The sequence below is a fragment of the Stylophora pistillata genome, chromosome 4, assembly GCF_964205215.1.
Source record: "Stylophora pistillata chromosome 4, jaStyPist1.2, whole genome shotgun sequence".
Taxonomy (NCBI): domain Eukaryota; kingdom Metazoa; phylum Cnidaria; class Anthozoa; order Scleractinia; family Pocilloporidae; genus Stylophora; species Stylophora pistillata.
In genome coordinates, this window is record NC_142522.1 from 31,426,426 (window position 1) to 31,450,680 (window position 24,255).

Below are 24,255 nucleotides of genomic sequence, written 5' to 3' on the forward strand. Positions count from 1 at the left end.
GATGAAGAACGTAGAAAAGTGGACTCTCTGGATCTTATTAGGGCAAGCCTGAATCGGGAAAGCGTGATGGGGTAAGTCTGATACCGAATTGTCTACAATTCTTTGGTAGAAAATGGGTCTTTAGATATGTACTTCCTGGAGTTTTGTATGATGTGATCGTCTGACCTGTTGTAATGATGAAAATGATTTTAAAATTATTTGACATGCTTGTGCTGCCGCACATGGCCAGTCAGTGCTCGTTTCTCTGTTCTTTCTAGACTGATTACTTATGAGAATTTCAAAGATGGTATCCTTTTTTCGCGCAAAAAAGTTTGCTGTTTCTTTGCTTTATAGAGATGGACGGTATCTGCTCATCATGACTGAGAACTTTGCAGCTTTGCCGAGAATAAAACAGCTCTTGTTAGAACAAGATGAGGAAGAACCATACGTTATCTTTGGAAGTGGTTTTCCTAAGGACCAGTTATTCACTCAGGTGAAAACTCTGTGCTAAATGTCGTTTTCCTCTTTCAGTCAGTATATGTGTTTACTATCTTTGTCACTGTTTAGATCACTATGCCACTAGATCACTAACTAGATATCCTTAAGGCTCTTTGCCTGTTTTCTGTATCCCTGTCTCCTTGTATATCTGCCTTCTTTTTTAGTATCTTTGTCTCGCTAACCGTTTGTTTGACTCTCATAAAACTGTTTCGGTTGCTCCAGCTTTTTTTTCTTTTTTCTTTTTTTTTTTTTTTTGTCACAGCCATTCTTCCCACCCTTCCTTGTTATTTCATTAATCTTACAGCGGTTCGCTTATTAATGACTTAAACATATTCAATGACATCATTTTAAGATCTATGCCATAACCAAAGATTGTTTAAACGTACTTTCTGCAGGTTTGCCGCAATATTAACCGTGTCAAAATGTGTATGGAGACGGGCAGAACGGTGATTTTGCTGAATCTCGAAAACCTGTATGAAAGCCTCTACGACGCCTTAAATCAGGTCAGTCGCAATCGCACAATAGAACGCAACATGTGAATTTTCTGTACTTTATCATGCGGAAGTTACTTGATCGGTGGCGCACTATACAATTATACAGCTACATCTTCCTTGTCATCAGCCTTTATCTTGAAGTTGTTTATAAATTTTCTTTTCAGTATTACGTCTCTTTTGGAGGAGAGAAATATGTCGACCTTGGACTCGGGAATAACCGAGTCAAATGCCGAGTTCACAAAGATTTCAGGTAATGACATAAGTCTGTAGTTTCATGAGGAGTTGAAAATAGCAATATTTCAATTGAGCTGGCTATCATGCACTTTTGACTAAAGTAAAGTAAAATCCTTTATTTAAAACACGATCAGATTATAAGCATTACATGATTGTGGGGTCGCGTATCTAATTAACTCTCCTAGTTAACCTACTATTAAATCATTAAAGATTAAATTATTGAGATTATTATCCGTTGTAGTCACCATCTGTCTTCTCATCGGCTAAACGCCCACAGTTAATTCTGGGAAACAGCACAACCTACAGATTAGTGAATAATCTGTAGGTTGCGCGCGCAATGCATGATTTCCGGTGGAGCAATGTCAAGTTCACGGACAGTGAAGTAAGAATGGCTTCTCGATTCGCTTCATCGACCCAGCGAGAAATTGAGAAATTACTTGAAGATAAAGATTCGGAAAACACTAAAAGATCGAGAAAAGTGGCGAAAGAACTGTTCTACGAATACCTTGAAGAGAAAAATATCCAGGAGCCACACGACAAAAAGGAATTAGCCCAAGTGAAAAATTTTAATACCACTCAGTTGTGCATTTTTAAGTGTTCGAAAATAAACTGTGTTCGCTGCGATAATGCATTTGGCATTATTTTCTTTAAAACAATGTATAATAAAATAATTATAGGATGAGGTTTTTGTGATGTCTGGAATAATCAAGGTCTCGGTTAGTGTTATCAGCCGAAGCCTTCGGCTTCGGCTGATAACACTTACCTCGACCTTGATTATTCTGGATATCACAAAAACCTCATCCAATAATTGTTTATTAGTCGCAAAGCTCCACTCAAGGAGTTTTACTAATTACCCCACAAATTTTTTCCTGAACACAGCTAGATAAGTTCATTTCATCAAAATGAAAGACACTATGACAACAATCTTTGAATAACGCAGTTTGTTTTACGTCAAAGTTCATCAAACTCGAAACAAAATGCTGTCTGTTCATGAGGGTTAGCGTCAAGAAACAGATATCCTTTCGCGGGCAGCAGTGAAGAACGTAATCGGTACAACAGGTTGCACTCATTCGCAAAAGTACTTATTTCAAACAAACAACTGTTGCAATCATTCTTTTCAACAGGCTTATTGTCATTGCCGAAAAGGACGTGGTCTACAACAAGTTTCCCATTCCTCTGATTAACCGCTTGGAGAAACACTTCCTTGTTATGTCATCTGGACTCACTGAGCCTCAGAAAGAACTGTCTAACGAACTGGAAGACTGGGTTGAAGGTTTTGCGTCTATACTGCATCGCACCCACGAAAGACAGAGGTTTTAAAAATAAGATCACTCTAAGCCAGTTTGCGCCTCCCTTCAAGTTATTTTCTTTTATAGGGTTAATATTGTCGTTATTGCTCATAAAGCTATCTTCATCTTCTCATTTTCCTAAAATATTGCAAAAGGCCTGCTATTTGTTGGTGAAATTCATCTAAGTACTTGTTAGTTACCAATGCCTGAATGATTTGAATTAAGACTGTGTGGTTTGTAGAGTTGTAAGACTGAAGCGTGTCATTGTGGCAGTTTGTAATTGAATTTATATTCCGATTGAAAGGATATATCGCGGTTCTACTTGACCTACTCTGTAGGTGACATATTCGCCTTACTAAAGAGCTAACCCCGTTTTTCCATCAAGAAAATTCACAAAGGGAGATGCTTTCATTGGTTACGACGAGGACACTGTTCCGGCCGTGGTTTTGCAAGTTTGTGCTGAGCTTCACAGCGACGGAACCTCCCTCACAGACCAAGATAGAAAGTATTGGGTGGAAGAAGTAAGTTGTGCTGTGATAGAAAAGAAGTAATACATTTGATTAGCCATAAGGTTAAGCTCGCAAAATGAACAGTCTCAGCGAAGAGAACGTGGTGTGCATCTCTTCTAGGCCTCTAAGTACATCCTATTGGGGTACCTACTCTTTATAGGGAAATACCAACAGTTCAGCTGAAATGGTTCATTCGCCTCTGGGATATTTGTAAGCATGGGCTGGGGAATATAATTTCTGTATTCTGTTCAGCGAAGCTGCGTATAAATCTTCCTATTCCTCTTTCTTCTTTGAAGCCAACACAATTTCAGGAAATGAATTGAAAGCAGAGGGTTGGTGTCAAAGATTGGTATCCCAGATGTTCTCGTCATAGTTGTTTACTATGCTGCTGTTGTCTTCTAAAACTGACAACGACTCTTTCAGATTGATGACGAATATATAGCAGGGTGGAGGCAGGGATACCGTGTTTGTGTGTACATAAAGTTTTATTTTCCTTCAGGTGCTTAGCATATGTAAGGAGCGTTTGCTACAGTGTGCGACTCCCGACTCTGTTACTCGTCTCCGTTTCTCACGTCTGAGCCCAAACGCAGACGAATTATGGACGAAGTACTTTCACAAGCAAGAACACTCAAGCCTGGCCAACTTTTTAGAAAAAGTAGTCGGGGCTGCCAAGTTTGGTGCCGATGGGATGTCTAATGCATCATTTCGTGCCCAAGTAAGAACATCAGCTTTCTTAAAAAATGTTTCCGCCGTTGGCTTACCTTTAAGTGTTGGTTTAATCTATAAAAATTGTCCTTTGTTTCGACATGACTGTCTGAGGGAAGAACATGGGTGAGGATTAAAAATTACTGTTGAAGATCTATATACTCGAGCATAAAAAGCAAATGTCCGGCCACTGAATTTCTCTCGCATAATGCCAGCTACAATTTTTCCCCAAATTCTCATCAATCAGTTCGCGAGAATTTCTTATTTAGGAGATTATCTCTGAAAAAAATTTAAGCTGTGGCAGATTTTTCCAAGTTTGGTTTAAAATCTTTTGCACAACTCTGTAACTAAATCGATCTTGAATTTCGCGAATGAGAGGAATATGGTATCACTCTATTAAGAACTACGTTCTCGTTATTTTTCCCTCAGATTTCGACACACTCTCGTCTTCTGACAGAACGAGACATTTCTTCCATTGCCGGTGCTGTTAACCTTCATCCAAGTTCAGTAAAGTGTGTCTCACTGAAGGAGTTCCAAACTGAACAGGATTTCTGCAACCGAATAGGGTAACAACCAGGCTTTAAATATCTTTTTCATAAAGTTTAGGCATGTAGCTTCAAAGAGAAACAACGATGGTGGAAGAAATTGTCTCGATAGAGTCACGACAACTATACCTAAATTCATTTCATGCTCTATTACAAAATCCGGCAATGCAAATACTTTCGACGAAAGAGGATAAATCTGTAATACTCAAAATTGAAACGTGACTGATTAGATAAGTGATGATTGCAATAGGGATGCATAAATAAGATTATTAACAAACTCGTATCTGTGTATTGTCATGTCAAGCGCCAGGCTACTAAGCCAATCTCAAAGCGTAGTTAAGGGAAAGGAACGCAACCTTGGACACTTATTTGAGAAAATGCTCTAAACTAAAGGAACTGAATTTTTCTTATGTACTGGTCGTTAATGTACTTTAATTTTTTTTTTTTGGAAAACTCTACCACGAATTATCTATTTACTGTTGAAACGAAGCAACGTCTTTCGAAGTCGTCAATTCATTTTACAATTCGAGTCTTAATTATATGTCAATCAGGAGAGACTTTTGGGCCAAGCAGGGAGGAAGGGAGAGCCTGTTAATCGTTCAGTGCGATTCGGCTCACCAAAACCTGAATTTGGTGGCATGCTCTCGTCATCTGCTCATAGAAGAGTTTCGGGAAATGGAGAAGGAGTTGGAGGAAATGGCCGAAGATTCGGACGAGGATTTTACTGGTTGCAGTCACATTCTCATGATCATACAGTTGCCTAGAGTGACAGGGGGCTGTAAAGAGTTCGTTGGTGTGCAAGGTGAAGGATGGTTGTCTGTCCACATCGACGAGTTGTGCCCTCCAAGTGAGGAAATACCACCGATTGAAGCACTGACGGAACGTTCAGTCAGTGAAATTTTCGAGGGTGCCCTTAACGAAACAGAAAAGAAAGAAAATCATCCTACTATCAGCCAAGTTCTAACAAGTTGCGTGCAAATGGCGGCCAGCAAGATCGAGGATGATGAATCAACGCTTGAAAGGGCAACTAGAAGGATTGAATTGCTGCTTAACTTACTTTCGAGCACTGGTAAGATCCTTGAAATATTCTCAGTTCAAATTTACTCCTAAGGTCCATGAATAGGGCGGGCCATTGTTCAAGGACTTGGTCAATTTTACCAAACGCTCATAATGAATTCAACCTCCCCCCCTTTTACTTTGGGGCCTTGTAGACTATGAAAATACATTCCCAAGAACACTGTTCACGTACTGTTATCTGAAAGCATAAGAAAATCAATCCCAGCCATATTCTTTGCTTGTTTCTTTAACAATGCTGCTGAGGGACAACGTGAACAGCTTATCGATACATTTTATACAAAATGGCTTTTTGGGAAATTTAGCTGTTAATTACAAGGTCGTCCATAGCTTCATAGTCAAAGTTACCCAATATTTTGATATTTTTCTTTTTAGGGCAACAGGATGACAACCGTTTCGAGCTGGTGGTGGCAAAACGACTCCATGTCTTGCTAGTAGAAAGAGATCAGCGAGCACCAAAAGAGGGAAAGGAGTGGCTCGAGGACGAGGCCAAATCGTGCACTGTGAAGGAAACTGGAACATTCAAAAAAGCACTTTGGCGCCGTTTCCAGTCTGTCGTGGCCCCTATTCTGGCAGAAGTTATAGCATACATCGATCGCGACGGAAACCTTGAACTGGCTGCCAGTGAAGACCCTTGGGTATCACGTCTCTGGTTGAACATCTTTGAAGACGCGTCTTTTTCGGATCTCAGTTATGGAATGTTTATGTCTCGAGAGGAAGATGTGGAGAAAGTCAGAAGCAAAGTTCCAGTTGTAAAATCAGGTTATCGATCGCATGCCTTTCAATGCAGGTTTCCATTTTCGTGGCTCCTCAAAGAACAGATAGATGAGATGTTTCAAGAGGCCAGAAGTATTGCAGGTTAGATTGACTGAATTGGAGCTAAACTCTTTTCTAGCACTCGAATGATCGAAGATATGTCTCGGCCTCGGTCTAAACATCTTTCTATTCTTTAATAGTTCCTACGATCACGACTCATCTCTATTTTCCGTATGCGCTGTATTAAGCCCCCTTCTTTCTGAAGACCTTTCGCCTGTATGAAGCTTAAAGTTTTTGATAAGTTCCTTCTCTCAATCCTTCTCTTACCTACCAACTAAAAAAAACAACCTCATAAAGTGTTTTGCTTAGAAACTTCTCTATAAATGATAAGAGTTTGTTCATTTGGGCAAAATTAAAAATAAACATTCATTCGACAGCCCATTTTAGTTTTGGGTAATCATCAAATCTGTATTTATTGATAGAAAATTCTCACGAAACCCTCATTGAATGCTTACGGAGGTTGTTGGACGCTTCAAGCGTGAGGCAGATTGTTTCCGAGGCCACCTCAAAAGGCGGCGATGATTCAGTGGCTCGTTATTTGCATGACTTTACACAGATGGTGCACAAACCTCAAGATGAAGCTGAGACTGAGGTAATTGTGTAAGAGGAGTGTTATGTCTCATCACTTCAAAGAGCAGTTTACTATCCGCAAAACTGTATCTACGTACCTGTCATGGATGACGGTACTAACACGCTTATGTGGCTCTTTGTGGAGAATACTAGGCCATTGAAGTTTCAATCATAACATCGTTTTATCTTCATTTTTAACTCATGAATTGGGCATGCAAAATACAATTGAAATGCAAATGAGGTACGCTCGCTACTTAATTTTAAATTGCTGTCCATCCTTAACTAAAATAAAGTATTTAAAGGTCTAAATTAGAAGATATAAGGTTAAAGAAGACTCGGCCACCGAAAATAAGAACATCAAGAATCCTATTAAAAATCGACGAGCAGCACAAGTTCTCACCTCATGCAGACTTTGTAGTGATTTTACTCAAACGGTAGTTGTTGAAGTACCTTGAGGTACGGTAAATGGGCATGTACCGAGCGAAACGATAAAAACACAAATAATTTATCTATTGTATCGTTAATAACAACGAAAAAAAGAAAGGAAGAAAAAAAGGCAACTTAGTTTCACCCGGAGTCCATCGCGGGCCCTTAGAACAGCAAACTCATCCACTCCTCGCTGTGTCAAGACAACAGCACATAGAATAACCAATATAAAGCAATAACTTTAACTAAACCGCTGATAACACAGCGGGCTCGATTCCGTACGATAGCGAAGTTAAGTCATCTGTCAATTCACGAGTTTGCTCACAGAGCACTTTGATTGACTAATTGATTTACTATTAGTATACCCACAGTTAATACTCTTCCTAGGGGGGTTTCATTAGGTGGGTTACCTCGTTTTAAACCATTGATTAATTAAGTTGAAAAAGTGAATTACGGCGGATTCTATGTCCATATCTAAACCATTTGATGAGCTATGAGATCCTTTGTCTTCTATAGATTGTTCAAAGAGCGATTACAGCCGCTGCAAAAGAGCTTCAGATCCGTGGACGTTCACCAGATGATAGGTTCGCCATGGATTTTGCACTGATTCATGTGGCACATTCTCGTATTCAGCAGCGACTCAACTGCTTAGCCTTGTTTCTTCAAGCCAAGCCTGACCTTGCAGAGCACCTTTGTAACATATTTTCTTGGGAAGAAAACGAAATGGTACGTATCGGTTTATTTAAAAATTTATTACAGCCATTGAACGTGCGATCGGAAACTCTTTAATGCTAACAAAATAATTTGTTCATGCGGTACTGAGCTCATATGTGGAGAATTATATTGGCCTTCTACACAGTCGAGCACGTATCCACATAATAATTCTCTCATTTACAAGTGAATAAACATTACTTTCTCAGACTGTTGATGCTATTGCTCTGCAAATGTGCCTGGAACGTATGGAACCTTATGCTGAGGAACTAAAGACCACCTCACAGAGACAGGCTTGGTGTGACTCAGTTTTGTCAGTGAAGATTCCAGTGGAAGAAATGATCGGCAAAAGGACGACCGAAGACAAGATGCGTGTTGGAGAAAAGACTGAGTCCATGCTAATACACTGCAGGTACCTTTTTTTAGTTTTAATACCGTTCTTGTGCTTTCTATTCAATCCGTTTATTCTGCTACTTTGGCTTTAATTTCAGATCAATGTGGCAACGCCTTAGTGCCGTGAGACTATTTATCGAGCACGCGTATCCATCCCAAGACTCAACAGATTGTGGAGATTTGCAGAGCATTTTAAACCTTTGGAAGGTAGCTGTCACATTGAAACTAGGTTTTTAAGCAAGACATAATTAGCAGAGTCTAACAGAACAGTGAAAGCCAATTGAAAACCTCTTTGGAGATGACTCTTACGCAAACGAACGGAACACAAAATGATATAAAAATAAATAATACTTTTTATTATTTCGCACATGTGTATTCAACTTTTTCATGATTTGCTGATTAATAAGTTGGGCCACTAGTTACTCAGTTGAAGCACTGTCCCGTGTTACCCTCGTTAAATAAAGTTGATTGATTGATTGATTGATTGGTCTCAGGCCCTTGGTGAAAAAACAGATTTTACAAAGGCAGAGTCCCTGCACACTGTTGAACGCTTTTTGATAAGCTGTGCGAAGGATTCTCTTCCACGATTTCAAGAGTAAGTAACACCTGAAGTTGCATTGAGTTCACTTTCCAATTAATATCTAATAGAAATTCTGCTTTTATTTAGTGAGAAGTATAAAACGAAACGCCAAGGATAAGGCACGAGAGGTCATCATAATGAAAATGTGCAATCGTAATTACAGCGTACAAACCATGTGACCAGTGTAGTTAGCCCAGTTTTATTATTTCATCTAATACTTCCTTACGTGCTCATGCAGTTTTGTTAATATTGTTTCTACTAGAAATGAAGACTCTGAAATACAGGCTAAATTTATCCATCGTTGCAACGCATTCTTCATGGAGATTATTTCACTGTTTTGCTTTGGAGACGACGTGCGTAATTTGGATCCAGACGTATTTGAAATGCTCATGAAATATGTTACGGGAACATACTCTGCTGGTGCAACGAGGGAATTCTCACCTTTTCCTGAATCTGGAACAGACAGTAGTCCTGTTGTGAGATCATTCCTCTTGCAGCAGCTCATCAATTCAAGGTGCGTCTCTCCATATATTTTAACGCGTTTAACGACTTTATCTGATAAACTTTTTGAAGATATCTTGATAAAGTAATAATAATAATAATACTTTATTGACTTATATTGTGCAATTATCAATATAAAAATTTTCAACTGTACATTAAAATTAAATGTTAAAAATTCAACTCTACAAAGGTACTAAAAACTAAAAATGTACACTAAGAGGATGTAGAAATATAAAAATTACATAGAAAGAATTCAAAATCTTTTGCAAATAAAAGTATTAATAGCTTTCTTAAACTTGTTTAAAGATTGGATACTTCTTATAAAACCCGCACATTTACTCTTTCACACGGAGTGTTATTGATCGCCATGACTATTATTCTCCAGGCAGTTTTTCTCGTAAAAAACAATTTCATATCAATTAACCTTTCTTCTTCGTTTAATGATCTCCTAATAGTGACAAAAAAGCCAAGCAACACCTAGAGCGCTTCCTCTTCCAAGCTCAAGGCCTGTCTTCAGAGGTGCCTCATATCCTCAATGTTTGTCTACTTGCCGTGCAGTGTATGGAGGTACATATGGATTTATTCTAATTTGGAACAAAGCAGTTATAGTAGAAGATAGCGATCTGAGACAGAAGAAAAAAACCTACCAAAATATGTTAGCACAGGAGGAAGGGCTTATAATCTATGGCTATGAGCAATAGAAATTAATCAAGGCTTGTAAGCGAGCTATTTCGTGTCTTCCAATTTAAAACTTCAAACCTAATGAAAAACAAAAATACCTCAAATTCGGTTGCTGAAAAGCACTATTTATTTAATGGAATTGCATTTTACTGACTGTTCACTTCATATTCCTTTTAATCTGCAGAACTACCACGATGGTACATTGGCCATGTGCGCTAGCCTCGATCTTCCACTGCAAATTGGTAGCGTTAACAAGATTTGCCAAGATGCACTAAGCACGTTGCAGGAAGACTTCACAAGTTTTGATGAAATCCAGGTAGATTCATTGGAAGCAGTGGCTAAAGCACGCTGCTGCTTAAGGATAGCGGCGTACTACCTATACCTAAGCTGTGTTAACGACGATGAAAAGTGGCTTCAAAGGGATACGCGAGATACAATGGCATACTTCTTCAATACCGTTCAGGCCCTTTGCTCGTTGGGTCCGCCAGGTTCCAAATCTCCTGCTCTCTTTCTACTCAAACAGCTAGTGAAACGTTACGGGGGACATGCCATTGTTACCGTGTCTGAAAAGCCGGATCTTGCGTGGATCGTTCCCGCTGAATTTCAACGAAGTGAGGTGGGGCGGTTAACAAAATTATATTTCAGATTGAACTTAATCTTATGCATTTTAATTAATGTAAAAGAGTAACCACGAAGTACTGTTTACCCTCGTTGGCGCATATAGCTATACATTATTTTACTCCTCTACAGGTAGGTCTTCTTAAAAGCTCAGGAGATGTCCCCTATCGAACTAGCTTCAGATACATACCCTTGGTGCACAGCGAAATGAACTGTTGTAATCCGTTATGTTCTTTTAATCAGCATGCGCACTTCAAGTCTCGTAACGGTCGTCACCGTGCCTGCATTCTCCCTTTGTTCGATCAAATTCTGCATAGCTTTTTGCAAACCGTTTTTACAAGCAAACAGTGCAACAGTGCAAACCATTTTTACAAGCAAACAGTGCAACAGTGAAAGGGTGTCTATCATTACTTTTGCAGTATGTTTTCGAGAAGATACTACAAAAAAAGGTTTATATATTTACTAAAAACTGTCAACAGGACGCTGAGATGAATCTGGATCGGTTTCTTGTGTATGGAGAGTTATATCAGGAATTAAGAGACTCGATAGCCAGAGCAATGTTAAGCAACGACACGGATGAACTAGTTGCGTCATTAGAGGTAACTAATAAACCTTTTTCAGCACTTAAGAAAGAACTTGGTACTCAAATGTTCTTCACCTTCTGTCCATATGAAACTGCAAGAAAAAAAAAGGTGTAAGAACCGCTATGAATAAATTTTGAAGTATTTAAGCGTGTTTGGTATCACTTATTAAATGTTACTCGTACCGCGACAATAGCTAACTATACAATGTACGACCTGATTTGTCAAAAGCTAATCGTTCATTGTATTGTTAAACTCGTAGTTACTTTTTAGGAACACCAGATCGCACCTGCTCTTGGTTTACTAGTTCAATAACCCTAGTGGGATGTTAAGAGAGCACAAAAAACTCATAAATTACCCGATCGCGAGGTGAAATTGTGGTCTATTACTTGCATACCATTACTGACAAACGATAAAATGTAAAAAAGGAACTTACTCACTTCCCTATACCATCTGTTGTGTTTCAGAAGTTGCGCGAGGTACCGAGGCAACACGCTAAAGATATCATTCTTCTTCTGGCTTTGTATCGAGAGATCGCAGTGCCGCAAGGAATGTGGGCCCAAAACTTGCAGTTTCAGCCTGAAGTGAGTGATAAAGTTGTTTCCTTCCATTATATTTCCTCATTTGTTTCGTCATTTCAGACCAAACATGACAAAAAGATCAATATATTTTATATATATATGGGTTATTAACCAAGCGTGAGGTCAAGATGGCTGGATAGTGGCCGAGGTCTTTTTTTTGCATTTTTATGGACCGAGACGAAATCGAGGTGCACAAAATTGAATGCGAAAAAAGAACGCGGCTAATATCCAGCCATCTTTACCAAACAAGCTTGGTTGATAAAGGATTTATTACATTGCAAAAAGATTTCGCTTTATTAAGAATTAGGAATGACTTGTTTACTTCGAGAGCCTAGAAAGAAAGCCAAATGTGATTGTAGCACAAAAACTCACAAGAGTCGTTTCTGTTTTCTTTGTTTTGACTATCTCCTGCCAACTTTTTGCGTTTCCATCGCCGAAATTGTCCAAGAATTACGAACGTGGTTCTAATTCTTTTTTGTTTTGTTTTTGTTTTTTTTTTTTTCATGCGCGGGATCAATGCAGGCAATCCCGAGCGGGCAAGATGGGCCCATCTTGCCCGCTCGGGTAGCCAATCAGAACACAGGATTCGCTTCATCTTTCCCACGGTCGCTGCGAGCGATGGAATGTTAGTTGCAACAAGATTATGATTTGTTTACTACCTATAATTGTGCCGTATATTGTACCCACTAACAACGTAATGTTATATCATCTTTAGAAATGTGCTGTAATTACTGACGTTATCCTGTCAAGGGTCAGATTTCTTTCTATCACTGTAAGTCAAAATATCTATATTTCTCAGTACTTTTGCACAACGCAGGGTTTAAGGAAGTCTAGCTCGTAGCTATATTCCTCATGCATGTCTTTTGAATGATCAACTACTGAAAGATTATTGATATTGTTTGTATTATGGCCCATCATACAACATGCAGGTGGTAGTGTTGTTGAAATTGATCAAGATACATTTTGGCTTTTATAAGATCCCAATTACCAAAAACATATTGCTGACATCACTTACAATATGTTGCTGACATCACCATTACTACTTATACTACGATTATAACAGATTTTAGGACAGAAATTATTAAGTCATATCATTTAATTTTCCTTTTTTTTTAACGAACAGGCGCAACATTTGGTCACTGGTCTTTTGAGGAATCCTTTCGGCCTGGGATTTCCGGTGCTTACCGTCCAAGAGACCCGCAGAGAAGCGGAGAAGGCTTTGCCTGATATCTTGTTTCACGTGACTTCCGTCCTTCGGTGCATAGATTTTGACGAGTTGCTGAACCCTTTAAAGGAAATTTTTCTCGCTCCGCGTGAAATGCTGGTGAGTCCAAATGGTCGTCAGTTCTTAGATCGGCTGAAACCTGTGTGGTTGGGTATCGATGATAACGAACGTCTCTTGAGAACGTGCTCAGTTGTCAAGTGCGTCTAAACGGCATTGGTTTTCAAAATATGTCTAAGAGCTGTCAGCGACCTGTTTAAATCCGGTATAATGATGGGAAAAGTCTCTCGCAGCGACACATAAATTTCAAGCCAAGATATCACACGCAAGAAAAAGGATACTTAGATGGTGCTCAATTCAAAAAGTGGCTTATAAGTTTGTACAAGACCCGATTTTCTCTTTTTGTAACTGTTGCCACGTCTTTTACCACTTACCTTGCAGGACTCTTTTCTTCCAACAATGCCAGAAGACAATTTTCATGAGACTCTTTCAGCCATGACAGAAGGTGGAAAATGGTATCGTAAGTATTGCATCTCATATTTATTTCCCTGATGGGATTAATGTACTCCGTTTTTTCCTGCTGATATCGTGCGATCGTCGTCGTAGATCTCAGAGTCTTCCTATAGGTAGATGTCTACCATTGTTATCTCGTCAATTATGTTTTAAATGCTTTGCATGTTACTGATGGAAGTTTTAGGTATTACACAAATGAATATTAAAAATTCTATCGTGCCTCCTAGGGTCAAAAATTACTTCTTTGTTTTTCAGAGTGTCCAAATGGTCATCGTTACTTTATTGGTGACGTAAGTACTGTCTATCGATCATGTAACTGTGGACTGACTGACTGAATGATTCAGTTATTGATTGACCGATCGACTGATTAATAGATCGTTATTTTTTCCAATTTACTGACTGCTCTGAAAGGGAGGTTCTCTTATAAAATTGCCCCTAAAGTAGATTGTATCCATTATTCCTGATAGTGTGGAAGACCAGACGAGGAGAGCTTTTGCCCCACTTGCGAGTCGCCAATTGGAGGACTTAAACATGAACTGGTTGCCAACAACAGGGAGGCATGCAGGCAAGTGATATTGTTTCAAGACAATGCAACATTTGGTTTACCTTTATAAGTAGAGGAGCTTTTTAGGAATAGTTGTGGTGTACAGCAAATTTTTAATCGAAAATTCATCTACTTGGGGAAAATTACACGAAAGCGAGGCAAGTCAGGTCCTGAGGGTTTGCTGTGATTTTCCCGTTCGCTTCTGAGTGGAAAACAGTGGATCCTTGCAATTCGTCGAGACGAAGGAAGGTAGTTTACCATCTCCGGTAGAGGGAACATGAAATTGTTTGTTGGGTTGATATTAAGTTATTGAGAAGTGGCTAGGAATTTATTTTGATACTTTTGCCAAGGAAACAAAAACATGCGGGTGCTGAGATCCGTCAAAGAATTGAAATAACGAAACCAATTGTAGCCACCTTTAATCAATCGGGCGTTCGCGGGAACATTTGATGGATTATCGTACGTGTTATTTTCAGGATCGACCGTTCTAACAAAGGGCATATCTTGGGAGCACCTCGACGTTTTACAGTCACTGAAAGAGATCTTTCTCCTTCTATGGTAAGCTTCCTGAGGATCATTCTCCATTCAGCCATGATGACCGGAGCCCAAGAATATCCTGAGGTAAATTATATAATGGTTTGTGAGGTTTCCTAGTTCTAAGCCAAGTAAAAGGGTTAGTATCTTAGAGGTATTTTTCTTAACTAATTTGTTCAGTAATCGTGAGGTTTTTTAAAGCAAGCCTCAATTTCTCAAATTAAAGTCCCTATTCACCCCTAGAGGTTTATATATATTTCCATTCTTTGCGTTATTAGGATTAATCTCAAAAAATATTTTTTCTTAATTAATTAAATATTCCCCGAGATATGTAGCCTCAAAGTTCGTCCTTTGGCCACGCCCTTTTAATTTGGCAGGGCGAAGTTAATACTCTGGTAACTAAAAGTCCCCCATGACGTCACAGCCAGAACGTCTTTCGATCGATGTGCCTACATTCAAGGTATTTCATGGAGGAATATGTCTTAAGACGAATCTGGTGTATTTGAGCAACCAGCGACCACGCAACGAGTCGGCATTTTCACATCATTTTACAGCAATAGACACATGTTCTTATACAAGAAGTTAACATTCGTTCTTGCTGGGACGTCACTGAATGTTGGAGAGGTAGTAGGCACGAGACTCGACTCAGTAACTCTCTCCCAGCCAAGTCAAAAGGGCGTGGCGAAAAGATTAACTTTGAGGCGGCATATCTCGGGAAATAATTAATCAATCGCAAAAATTGGTTTTGGAGATTAATCTTGATAACGCAAAGAATCGAAATATATATAAACCTCTGGTGGTGAATAGGGACTTTAAGTTCTGAGCACTGTTCCGACTATAGAGTACCACTCTTATAAGATCGATCTGCACATTCCTCTAGGCCATTAGTCAGCTTATACGTGGGCTAGATGTTGAGCCAGGTAATGTAACTGGCTTCCTCTGGGACCATCTTGTGAATGATTTAGAGAATGTATCGGCCAGCCTGGAAAGAAACGTGGATGAAGTGTTGCTGATAGTTCATCACCTTTTAGCGACGATTGTGGACCGTTCAACAGCCAGTAAGTCCAGTTAGTTTTGATAACTTCAAATAGGCCAAGAGAGGAGTAATGTAAGAGTAATGTAAGTTGCTAAACTGGTTTTCTGAAACGTTAATACATGTACATTTTGATTGACTATTGGCCTCATATGATTACCCGAGCAACTGTGCGCCTTCCTCTCCCCTATCGCAGCAACAATCAACTGATAACAAGTTAGGATCAACGTTGGGTTAGGGGAGGGGTGGGTACGTGGTTTTTTACATACTGATATTGATCCAAAAAATGCATCATAGGATAATTTTTCTATCTCAAGGTCCTCCTGGAATCATCTATATGGAGCTCCCTCACAGCCATTCTGAACTTGATCTTTTTCTTAATCCCCTTCTACATTTGTTAAAATCCACGCTTAAAAACGGCTTCTATTCTCATTATTACAAATTAACTCTTTTTTAAGAGGTAAAGTTGTTTTTATCGAAAAGACAGGTGTATCGATAGACTTCCAAATCAGAGTCATATGATATCTGAGCAACTGATACTCTTTATAGTTAACTTGTATCATTGTTTTGATATCCATTTTAAGGAGAAACTGATGGTGCTGAAAAGTGGTCAACTAAAGAAAAGAGAAGACAGTGGGAGAACGAGTTTTCGGCCGTATTTGCAAGACCTCTCTTCACGGTAGGAGGTCTTCCTCCTCTTTCTAGGATACTCATTATTTCGATTATTTTAGTCTACTTTTTCTTTTTTCTTTTATTTTTTGCGAAGTGTCTCTTCGAAATATTTTTATCGTTTTGTGATTGTTTTTGGTCTTAAGGTCTAAAGTTCACTGCATTTTTCAGAAAGACGTGTTGTTAAAAGTCCCATTATTACATTTGGACAATGTTCTCAATAAAGCTTTGCTTGTGGTTCAACAACTAATGGGTTTGTCATCGGCAAATGGAAAAAAAACAGATTTCGAAGAACTGCGCGCTCCATTGATAGATCACCCTAAAGATAATTTGGTTTCATCAACTAAGTTTAAAGTGTAAAGAGCGTAAAGAGCGCTCGCCTTCCACCACTGTGGCCCGGGTTCGATTCTCTGACCTGGCGTCACATGTGGGTTGAGTTTGTTGTTGGTTCTCGTCCTTACTCCAAGGGTTTTTCTCCGGGTCCTCCGGTTTTCCTCCCTCCGCAAACACCAACATTCCAAATTCCAATTCGATCTGGACAAGAAGAGCCACCCAGTGGAATGTCCATTGCTAAATTATTTTATTTATTATTTTATTTTAAAAAGCTTACGTTTCGACTTTAACTCTTTACGGTGGCCAATTTACTATTTCAGCTTAGTTGATAAAACCAAATTACCTCGTTACCCCACCGACGCAGCACCACAGTTTCTTTAGAAACGTATCCCTTTATTCATCCACCCTGAAGATAGACTACTTGTGCATGTATTAACCATTTTGGTACATTTTTATTTTAACTTTCACAGAACCTTGACGAACATTTGAAAAAATTCTATGCCCTGTCTGTAAACGACAGAAGACTAGGTAATGACGACTTTAATTTCAAACAATTCACTCTTGAAACTGACTCTTTTCAAAAGATAAACAGTCACAGAAAATATTACAATGACAACTATGATATACCTAGTAGTCCAACTACTCCTTTGCCGTGCGTCTCTTCAATAATAGATCACAGATGAAGTCAAAATGTAGTAAAAGCAAAAACGTGCCGCACGAGGCGCAACCGAGTGACGCGTCTTATAATATGAAATCAGGTAGAAAGCGTGAGACGAAATCAAACTTTGAATTTTGTAGTACTCGCAACAAGCAAGACTCTAAATCATGCCTTTTTAGATCTCTCCCTCTCCTCATCAGACCATGTGAAGACACCAAAATGCAGGCAATCTAACAATGATTTGTAGTAATGTTATCTAGATAGTTTACGTCGGACGTCTGTTGCAAAAGTTAGCTAAAATGTGTCACCACTTGTGCAAAATCCTATTTTCTAAAGAAGTTCCCTCATCCAAACACCTACGTACCAGTCTCCGAACAAGGAGTTAGACTTTTCAAGGGAAACTCTGCATTTTCTGCTTCATAATGCAGGGAACGATCCACTGATGCGAGAGGTTTACGAGGTGGACGACCTTTCACTTCCTCGCTCGGCAGCAGACATCCATCCTGGCCACGCAGCCTTCTGGAAATATAGGACACGTTTGACTGTTGAGCACGTGATTCGTCAGTTCCAAGACGTTAAATCAAACATGGCCTCATGTAAAGTCCTAGGAAAGTTCTTGGAGGAGGTAATTTCAATTTAAGCAAACTGTTTAGCAAGGGGCAGACACTGATGTTGACGAATACATTGAATTTATATGAATAGCGATATGCAAATGAAAAGGAATATTTTTCTTTGTCGCAGGAACACAGACTTCGAGCAGTTCGTCACCTGCCGGACATACTGACTTTGCTAAGAGTACTAACTGACCGGTTTTATCGACGAATCGACAGAGAAGATGCCAATAAGCTCACCATACGAGAGTTTTTGCAAAAATTGTCCAAAGGTAAACCATGTAGTAGACTAGGCTGTACAATCTTGCTTTATGGATGAAGTAGGCCTGACAGTGCCTTACGCATGCAGTGCATAAAATCACAAGAAAACTATTCGGAAGGATGATTTTCAAGGAGCTGTCTCCGTGTACTCGACTGCCAAAAACCAAACGGTTCCATTTTTGACTCTGATGATATCTTCCATCAAGTAACCGAAGTATCATTCGCACGTCTAGTCGCTAACGAGACTTCTTCTCGGGACTGCCTTCTCACAGATAACTCAATACTTACACGACTGACTGATTTCCCAGCCTTACAGTCTTACCCGTGCTTCCGGATGACGAAGTAGAATAATCCACCAATAGAACGATGACAACGACGACGAAGCAGCTTTTTTTCGTCTTTTCTGCCACTTTTACGACAGCTGCTATAACAGTGATATCCTCGTGATGCGAAATTCCAAGCTTATTCTCACCGGAAAAGAACATGTTATTCGGTTTGGACCGGACCTAACACGGCCACAGCACTCGTTGAGCGACAGCGAGGATGCATGGTTAAATGCATCAAGCACCGTCCCTCTCACTTCCATCCTACAGGGAGTAATAAATGGGTGGTGCTTCAGCTTTAAAAAGATGTCCCTTTTTCGGTTCTTTAACTCCATATAGCTACGCTCACAGAATGCGAGTTAGGTTTAAACTAACGTTTATTTCATTTTTCAGACCAGAGAGACAAGTTCAAAAAGTTATTCCAAAGCTTTTGCGCCGCTTGGGATCAGGTTCGCCATCAGCTGTGTTCACCAGGTGAGAAATTGAGCATCGAAAGGCTTGAAAAACGAACGTGTGTGTGTGTGTGTGTGTGTGCGCGTGCGTGTGTGCGCGTGTGTGTGTGCGTGTGTGTGTGCGCGCGTGTGTGTGTGTGTGTGTGTGTGTGTCAGAACAAGAACAGAAGGGCAATTAGTCCTTAGATTCATTAACTATTTCTCACTAATTCTTGCACGTTAATATTTCTCTTCGGCAGGTCGTTTTACGCTTTCTCGAGAACAATGCTCTGAGCCAATAGAAATGGCCTCCACCGTATCCTTGTTACTACCAACAAACGATGGCTCAGGTGTTTGTTGCAAAGCTTTGCTGTTCTATTTGGTCAATGCAAATAATGATATGGTAGAAGCATATCACGGTGCTGTTGGCTCTCACGAAAGCGCACGGTATGTTGAATTTGTTCATTTCCAAATTCACGTTCGAGTATACGGCCAGTCATACTTCATTGAATGTTTATGACGTCATTACTACCGCACGATTATTAAGAAGTTGAAACTTATATCACTAATAATATCGCCGAACAATTTCGTAAGCAGAGCCAGTCATTAACATTAAAAATCTCCAACCAATCAAAGCAACGATCTCATATCGTTTGCCTTGAGGTCTTATCTTTAAGAGACCATTGTGAGCTTAATCCTCGTTTTCTAATTTTACATCCAAATTTGTGGCTTCTACAGTATCTCTTTTAAGAGGTTAATATGTACTCGATAAATCGATAAAAATTGACATCTTATCGATGTTTTGTTAGTTTCCTCCAATGGTTGTAGGCGCGTTGCTCAAGGGTGTGAGGTCTGACACAGACGCACCGTAATGACTCTTTAGATTCACTTTGCCATTGACGACATACTTGATTATGATTCTCCGGCATCTTACTGTCATTGGAGGGTGTATCAGAATGCTTTATTATTGTCAAAAAAATTTTATTTTGTTGGTCAAGGGGGGCGAACCAGCATGCGAGGAACCCCGTACTCTCCTAATCCCTCAACTACAGAATTGCTTCCTTTTCTTTTTTTTTTGTTTCTTTTACTTACCCGTGCATAATTCATTTTATCTGATTGATAGTTCCACTGCTAAGATTCCCCTTTCGGAAGTTTCGATGTCGCAGTTGGTAGCGTATGACTCGGAAAAGGACTTGCTACCTGTGATGCTAGCTAACTGCACCTACTCACTAGAGGTAGGAAAGGAAACATCATTGCAGTACAACTGGGAAGCCCTCCAGAAGCAGATAGTTGATAGGTACTTACGGGGAAGGCCTATCGTGGAATTGAAGGTAAATATTTCCTCTATTCCGTGGTAAGAAAAATTTACGGTCCTAGAGACAAAATCATAGCTTCCTGGAAGGTTTACTAAATTTGCACAAAACGAAAAGTAGATATGTTAAACTAAAAGAAGTTTTAAAAGCCATAAATGGAAATTCGGTATTTTAATCCTCTGTAGCTTTTCTGTTAACTTGAAGTCGGCGGTATTTTCCTTGGTCGTTTTTACTGTTCAACCAGTTTGGTTGAAGGTTCTTTATGGATTCCGCTAGTTTTCGTGACGTAGATCTTATATCGAGCGTATAAAAGATTAGAGGAATCTCACACTCTGTAGACCAGGGCTAAGATGTCCAGTGGGCAGACAATGCTATTCCATGGATATATCGCTATCCAGCGAATAATTGTGAACAAAAAATGCGATGTAAAATAACTCTCATGAAGTAAATTCAGACAATACTTACAACTCTCTTTTAGCTGGATGATTTCGTGTTTCGTGAAGATGACCGCGATGTGTCCTTCGACAACTTGAGGGAAAAAATTCCACAGGTTAGAGCTGTGATATTCACCATTTTTGGTGCCTTCTCTCTTCAAGAAAAATGAATTAATTTGTCAAAGATATCGGATAGAAATCACCAGAAATTACAGTTAGAGGCTAGAGATAGTCGTAATGTTTGACATTACACTGCCCAGATTCCAATGCCAGCTCTGGACAAACGACTGAAGAAAAGTTACTTCTCTTCTTTAACATGTAATAGTATAAAAAAGGTAGATAGTAATCAGCTCAAAGACCATAAAGAACGTCACAGAGCGGTTGCATACACGATCAATGGACTGAAATCTAGCTGCGATTGTACGAAAAATCTTAACTGATTCTGCAGATTTGGAAATTTAATTTCGAAAAACCGCAAAATTAAGCCCCTTTCGCAATTTGAAATTTCTCTTCGATCCTTTTTTTTCAGTGCCTAAACAAAATTGTCGTCTTTTGTGTTTTTTTAAAGGAGCCAATTGATAGTCGTAGCCGTACCCAGATTCTTGCGGATTTGAAAGACCTCAGGGACGTGAGTGATTTGCTCTCAACCCTGGAAATGGCGGTTGGTTTCTTGTCCAAGGCAGGTGGAAATCCAGAAACAAAAATCTGCGATTATCTCAAGCGTGTTCTTCGTCTCAGTGATGGAAAGTCGAGCTTAAAGAGTAAGAAGGTGGGTAATATTTCTTCTTATTACATGACTCGGGCAGTCAGAGGGCCAATAACTAAAATCAACCAATCAAAATGCTCTATTGCTGGTCCAATATTCTCTAAGTATTGGACCGGGCGCTGTCCCGAATGGTCCCGAATGATACCGCACCTTTTTCCCTTTGAACTTCAGTCGTATGATAAATCTCTTATTAACCAAGCTTGCTCGGGACCGTACTGGAAGAATATCGGCCCTCGGTCTTTTTTGTACGGACCTCGCTGCGCTCGGTCCGTACTGTCAAGACCTCGGGCCGATATTCTCCCAGTACGGCCCTCGCGCTTGGTTAATAAGATATAATACAGGAGGGATTAAAATACAACAACCTGATGTTTTTTTTAAACATGTTTTGAAAAACGGTTCCTTATTTTCTTGATCAAACGCAGGACTTCAGTTGAACGCCAGATTCATATGAACACTGGGGTAGCCACCGGGCTCACAAATCTTTTGTCTAGAATGCTTTATGAACATCCATTACCATGACTGTGCTCAGCCTGACATCACGTTTACTGAATTTAAGCCAGCTATAGTTGCTACTTCATCGTGCCCTTTAATGGGTTGCTGCGAAACTAACGAAATCTTCTGCGAATCTGCACAGGATACAACTTAAAACTTCGGTAACAGCAGAGGGAACCAGTGATTTATGCTCCAGGGATCTCTAAATTTTCCCTGCAGAAAAACCTTAACTGGTACATCATTATCTTTCAGGCTCAACAGTTTTGCTGTCTGGTTCATGTGTTGGATCTGTGGTCCACACTCGCCGTGGCGCGTGCGAAATCCTTATTTGAACATGGACAGGTATGTTTTCATGGAATAATTGAATCGAATCCCATGAGTTCTCGTCTTGAATTTTTACATCATCATCACAAAGACAATTCTTTTGGGGGATTCTAAGAGGCTGCTTCCCCTCTTAACGGTTTAAGCATACCTCCTTGCAATGGCCACTGTTTTGTCACAGCGGCCACACTATGGGGCTCCTCCTGCCTTACAGGCCACCACAACGGAGTGCATTTCATCAGCCATAATTAACGCTAACAACGGCCTCTTAATCACAAACTTACAAATACCGCAAAATGGGTGGTAGCGCACTTAAGCAGACGGCTCCTGTTAGTTGTACTCCCGGCTAAATCGAATGACTGACTAAATTGTCTTCCCTCATTCATCCTTCTGGTTTCTACTGGTGTAACCTCTCTTGTAATCAATTCTTTAACCTTCTAAATAGAAGAAATCATGTTGCACCGTTCTACCTTCCAATAATAATCTGAGTGGCTGGCAGCTTTGTGTGCGATTTAATGTTTTATATGCACTGAGCGACGAACAAAGAAGTCCCTTCCCTCTCGCATCATTGACACCCATCGCTCAAGATCCTCTAACGCACATAGAGCCCCTAGCTATGTCAGCCATCCTTTAATGACCACCCGTCTATAACAACCACGTCTCCCCGTTTCCGGGGTGGTCTATGCAATTGTGGTCTCAGGTTCGACCGTGAATTTATTTGTCTGTTTCTTTTAAGCCGATTTTATTTTTTTTCAATTCCTTTAGGATCCATTTGAGAAGATCTCAGAAATTTTTAAACAAGAAATGCAGCGACCCGCAATCACACGTTTCAGTGCAGCATTGAAAAAAGTAAACGTTGATTTGTTTTTGAGTAGAATCATCGAAGTCATCAGTTTGATGCTTACTCATGAAGAAGACGTAACCGGTGAACTGAGGTAATTCTTACTTGAAACATAGATGAACCTACAAAGTTAAAAGCTAAAGGTGCTTTCAACCAAAAGCTTATAACCTTGTTATGAAGTATAAGCTATTTATAACCGCAACCTTTTAACATACAACCCTTTACTCAATATTGTTCTTCAAAACTGCTCCACCGTACGCATTTCTTTTTCAGGCTCAGTGAGTACTTATCGATGAGTTTTGACGACAGCTCCGACCTGGACGAGATTCCCGATGAAGTCTGCGTAAAGCACGTGATTCATGCGTTCCAGCTTGCAGTAGAAATGCGAGACAGAGACCAAGGACGCAGAAGGTCCATGATGTCCTAGGACATAATTTTTAGAGTTTTCAGATTTACGTTTCTAGGCTTCATTGTTATTTCAAGGACTTTCCAACTGACTGTTTCCATGATTTATAATCAATTGATGTATTGTTCATTGAACAATATGCATGAACTCAAAATGAAACTGAAATGAGGAACTACCAGGTTAGAATAGACGAATATAAACTTACATATTACCGCGAAAACTTAATTTTCAATAACAGTTATTCAACCATTAGCAATAAAGGGTAACAAGTCGTTATGAAATTAGCTTCATTCCTTTCCTCCTACTGCTCTTCTTTTTGTCCATTTCGTCGATAATAAACAGCGATCTGGAGCACTTTGATACGGTCCTACGACTCGATTGCACAGCTGGCACTTGTAAAATTCAACATCGGACTGATGAGGGAATTCATGGGTAATTGTTATCTTATGAACATAATCACTCTCCAATCCCCTCTAGAAGATGTGTTCGGCGATGATCTTGCTCGCAAAGTTCTTTTCGGATCCTGTCCAGCCATTGAAGGAAATCGTCCACGCTTTATCAAGCTGTATATTCGCTATGTTGGCTGCAATCCACTCACAACATGCAATGAAATGACCGTAAATTTAAGGCCCAAAATAGCCATCTACAAGAAAAGCAACTCCAACAATACCTTCAATAGGTATTGTGCTCATCGCAGATGCACATGAAATTAGTATGTGTAATCAAATAGCGACGAGTGAAATTACGAAACTATTTCCTAATTTC

General features: G+C 39.7%; 1 protein-coding gene across 2 annotated transcripts in view; it reads left to right on the plus strand.

Annotated features, from left to right (window-relative positions):
* The window catches only part of LOC111335925 (E3 ubiquitin-protein ligase rnf213-alpha), a 56,036-nt gene extending 32,265 nt beyond the window's left edge, over window positions 1–23,771 (plus strand). For both annotated transcript variants that reach the window (XM_088757146.1, XM_088757147.1), the window contains exons 44-82: window positions 1–71; window positions 334–472; window positions 873–980; window positions 1,136–1,221; window positions 2,330–2,518; window positions 2,880–3,015; window positions 3,503–3,718; window positions 4,138–4,274; window positions 4,805–5,322; window positions 5,703–6,185; window positions 6,566–6,735; window positions 7,656–7,865; window positions 8,060–8,262; window positions 8,342–8,450; window positions 8,738–8,838; window positions 9,086–9,337; window positions 9,780–9,891; window positions 10,190–10,621; window positions 11,103–11,222; window positions 11,672–11,788; window positions 12,501–12,557; window positions 12,909–13,109; window positions 13,449–13,527; window positions 13,776–13,810; window positions 13,988–14,085; window positions 14,541–14,685; window positions 15,479–15,656; window positions 16,216–16,310; window positions 17,104–17,161; window positions 17,720–17,916; window positions 18,033–18,174; window positions 18,880–18,960; window positions 19,178–19,364; window positions 20,041–20,248; window positions 20,709–20,780; window positions 21,233–21,433; window positions 22,175–22,264; window positions 23,009–23,178; window positions 23,358–23,771. In XM_088757146.1, the coding sequence (XP_088613272.1) occupies window positions 1–71; window positions 334–472; window positions 873–980; window positions 1,136–1,221; window positions 2,330–2,518; window positions 2,880–3,015; window positions 3,503–3,718; window positions 4,138–4,274; window positions 4,805–5,322; window positions 5,703–6,185; window positions 6,566–6,735; window positions 7,656–7,865; window positions 8,060–8,262; window positions 8,342–8,450; window positions 8,738–8,838; window positions 9,086–9,337; window positions 9,780–9,891; window positions 10,190–10,621; window positions 11,103–11,222; window positions 11,672–11,788; window positions 12,501–12,557; window positions 12,909–13,109; window positions 13,449–13,527; window positions 13,776–13,810; window positions 13,988–14,085; window positions 14,541–14,685; window positions 15,479–15,656; window positions 16,216–16,310; window positions 17,104–17,161; window positions 17,720–17,916; window positions 18,033–18,174; window positions 18,880–18,960; window positions 19,178–19,364; window positions 20,041–20,248; window positions 20,709–20,780; window positions 21,233–21,433; window positions 22,175–22,264; window positions 23,009–23,178; window positions 23,358–23,511 (6,357 nt within the window). In that variant the 3' untranslated portion in view covers window positions 23,512–23,771. The remainder of the gene's footprint in view (window positions 72–333; window positions 473–872; window positions 981–1,135; window positions 1,222–2,329; window positions 2,519–2,879; window positions 3,016–3,502; window positions 3,719–4,137; window positions 4,275–4,804; window positions 5,323–5,702; window positions 6,186–6,565; window positions 6,736–7,655; window positions 7,866–8,059; window positions 8,263–8,341; window positions 8,451–8,737; window positions 8,839–9,085; window positions 9,338–9,779; window positions 9,892–10,189; window positions 10,622–11,102; window positions 11,223–11,671; window positions 11,789–12,500; window positions 12,558–12,908; window positions 13,110–13,448; window positions 13,528–13,775; window positions 13,811–13,987; window positions 14,086–14,540; window positions 14,686–15,478; window positions 15,657–16,215; window positions 16,311–17,103; window positions 17,162–17,719; window positions 17,917–18,032; window positions 18,175–18,879; window positions 18,961–19,177; window positions 19,365–20,040; window positions 20,249–20,708; window positions 20,781–21,232; window positions 21,434–22,174; window positions 22,265–23,008; window positions 23,179–23,357) is intronic.
* Window positions 23,772–24,255: the final 484 nt, after the last annotated feature.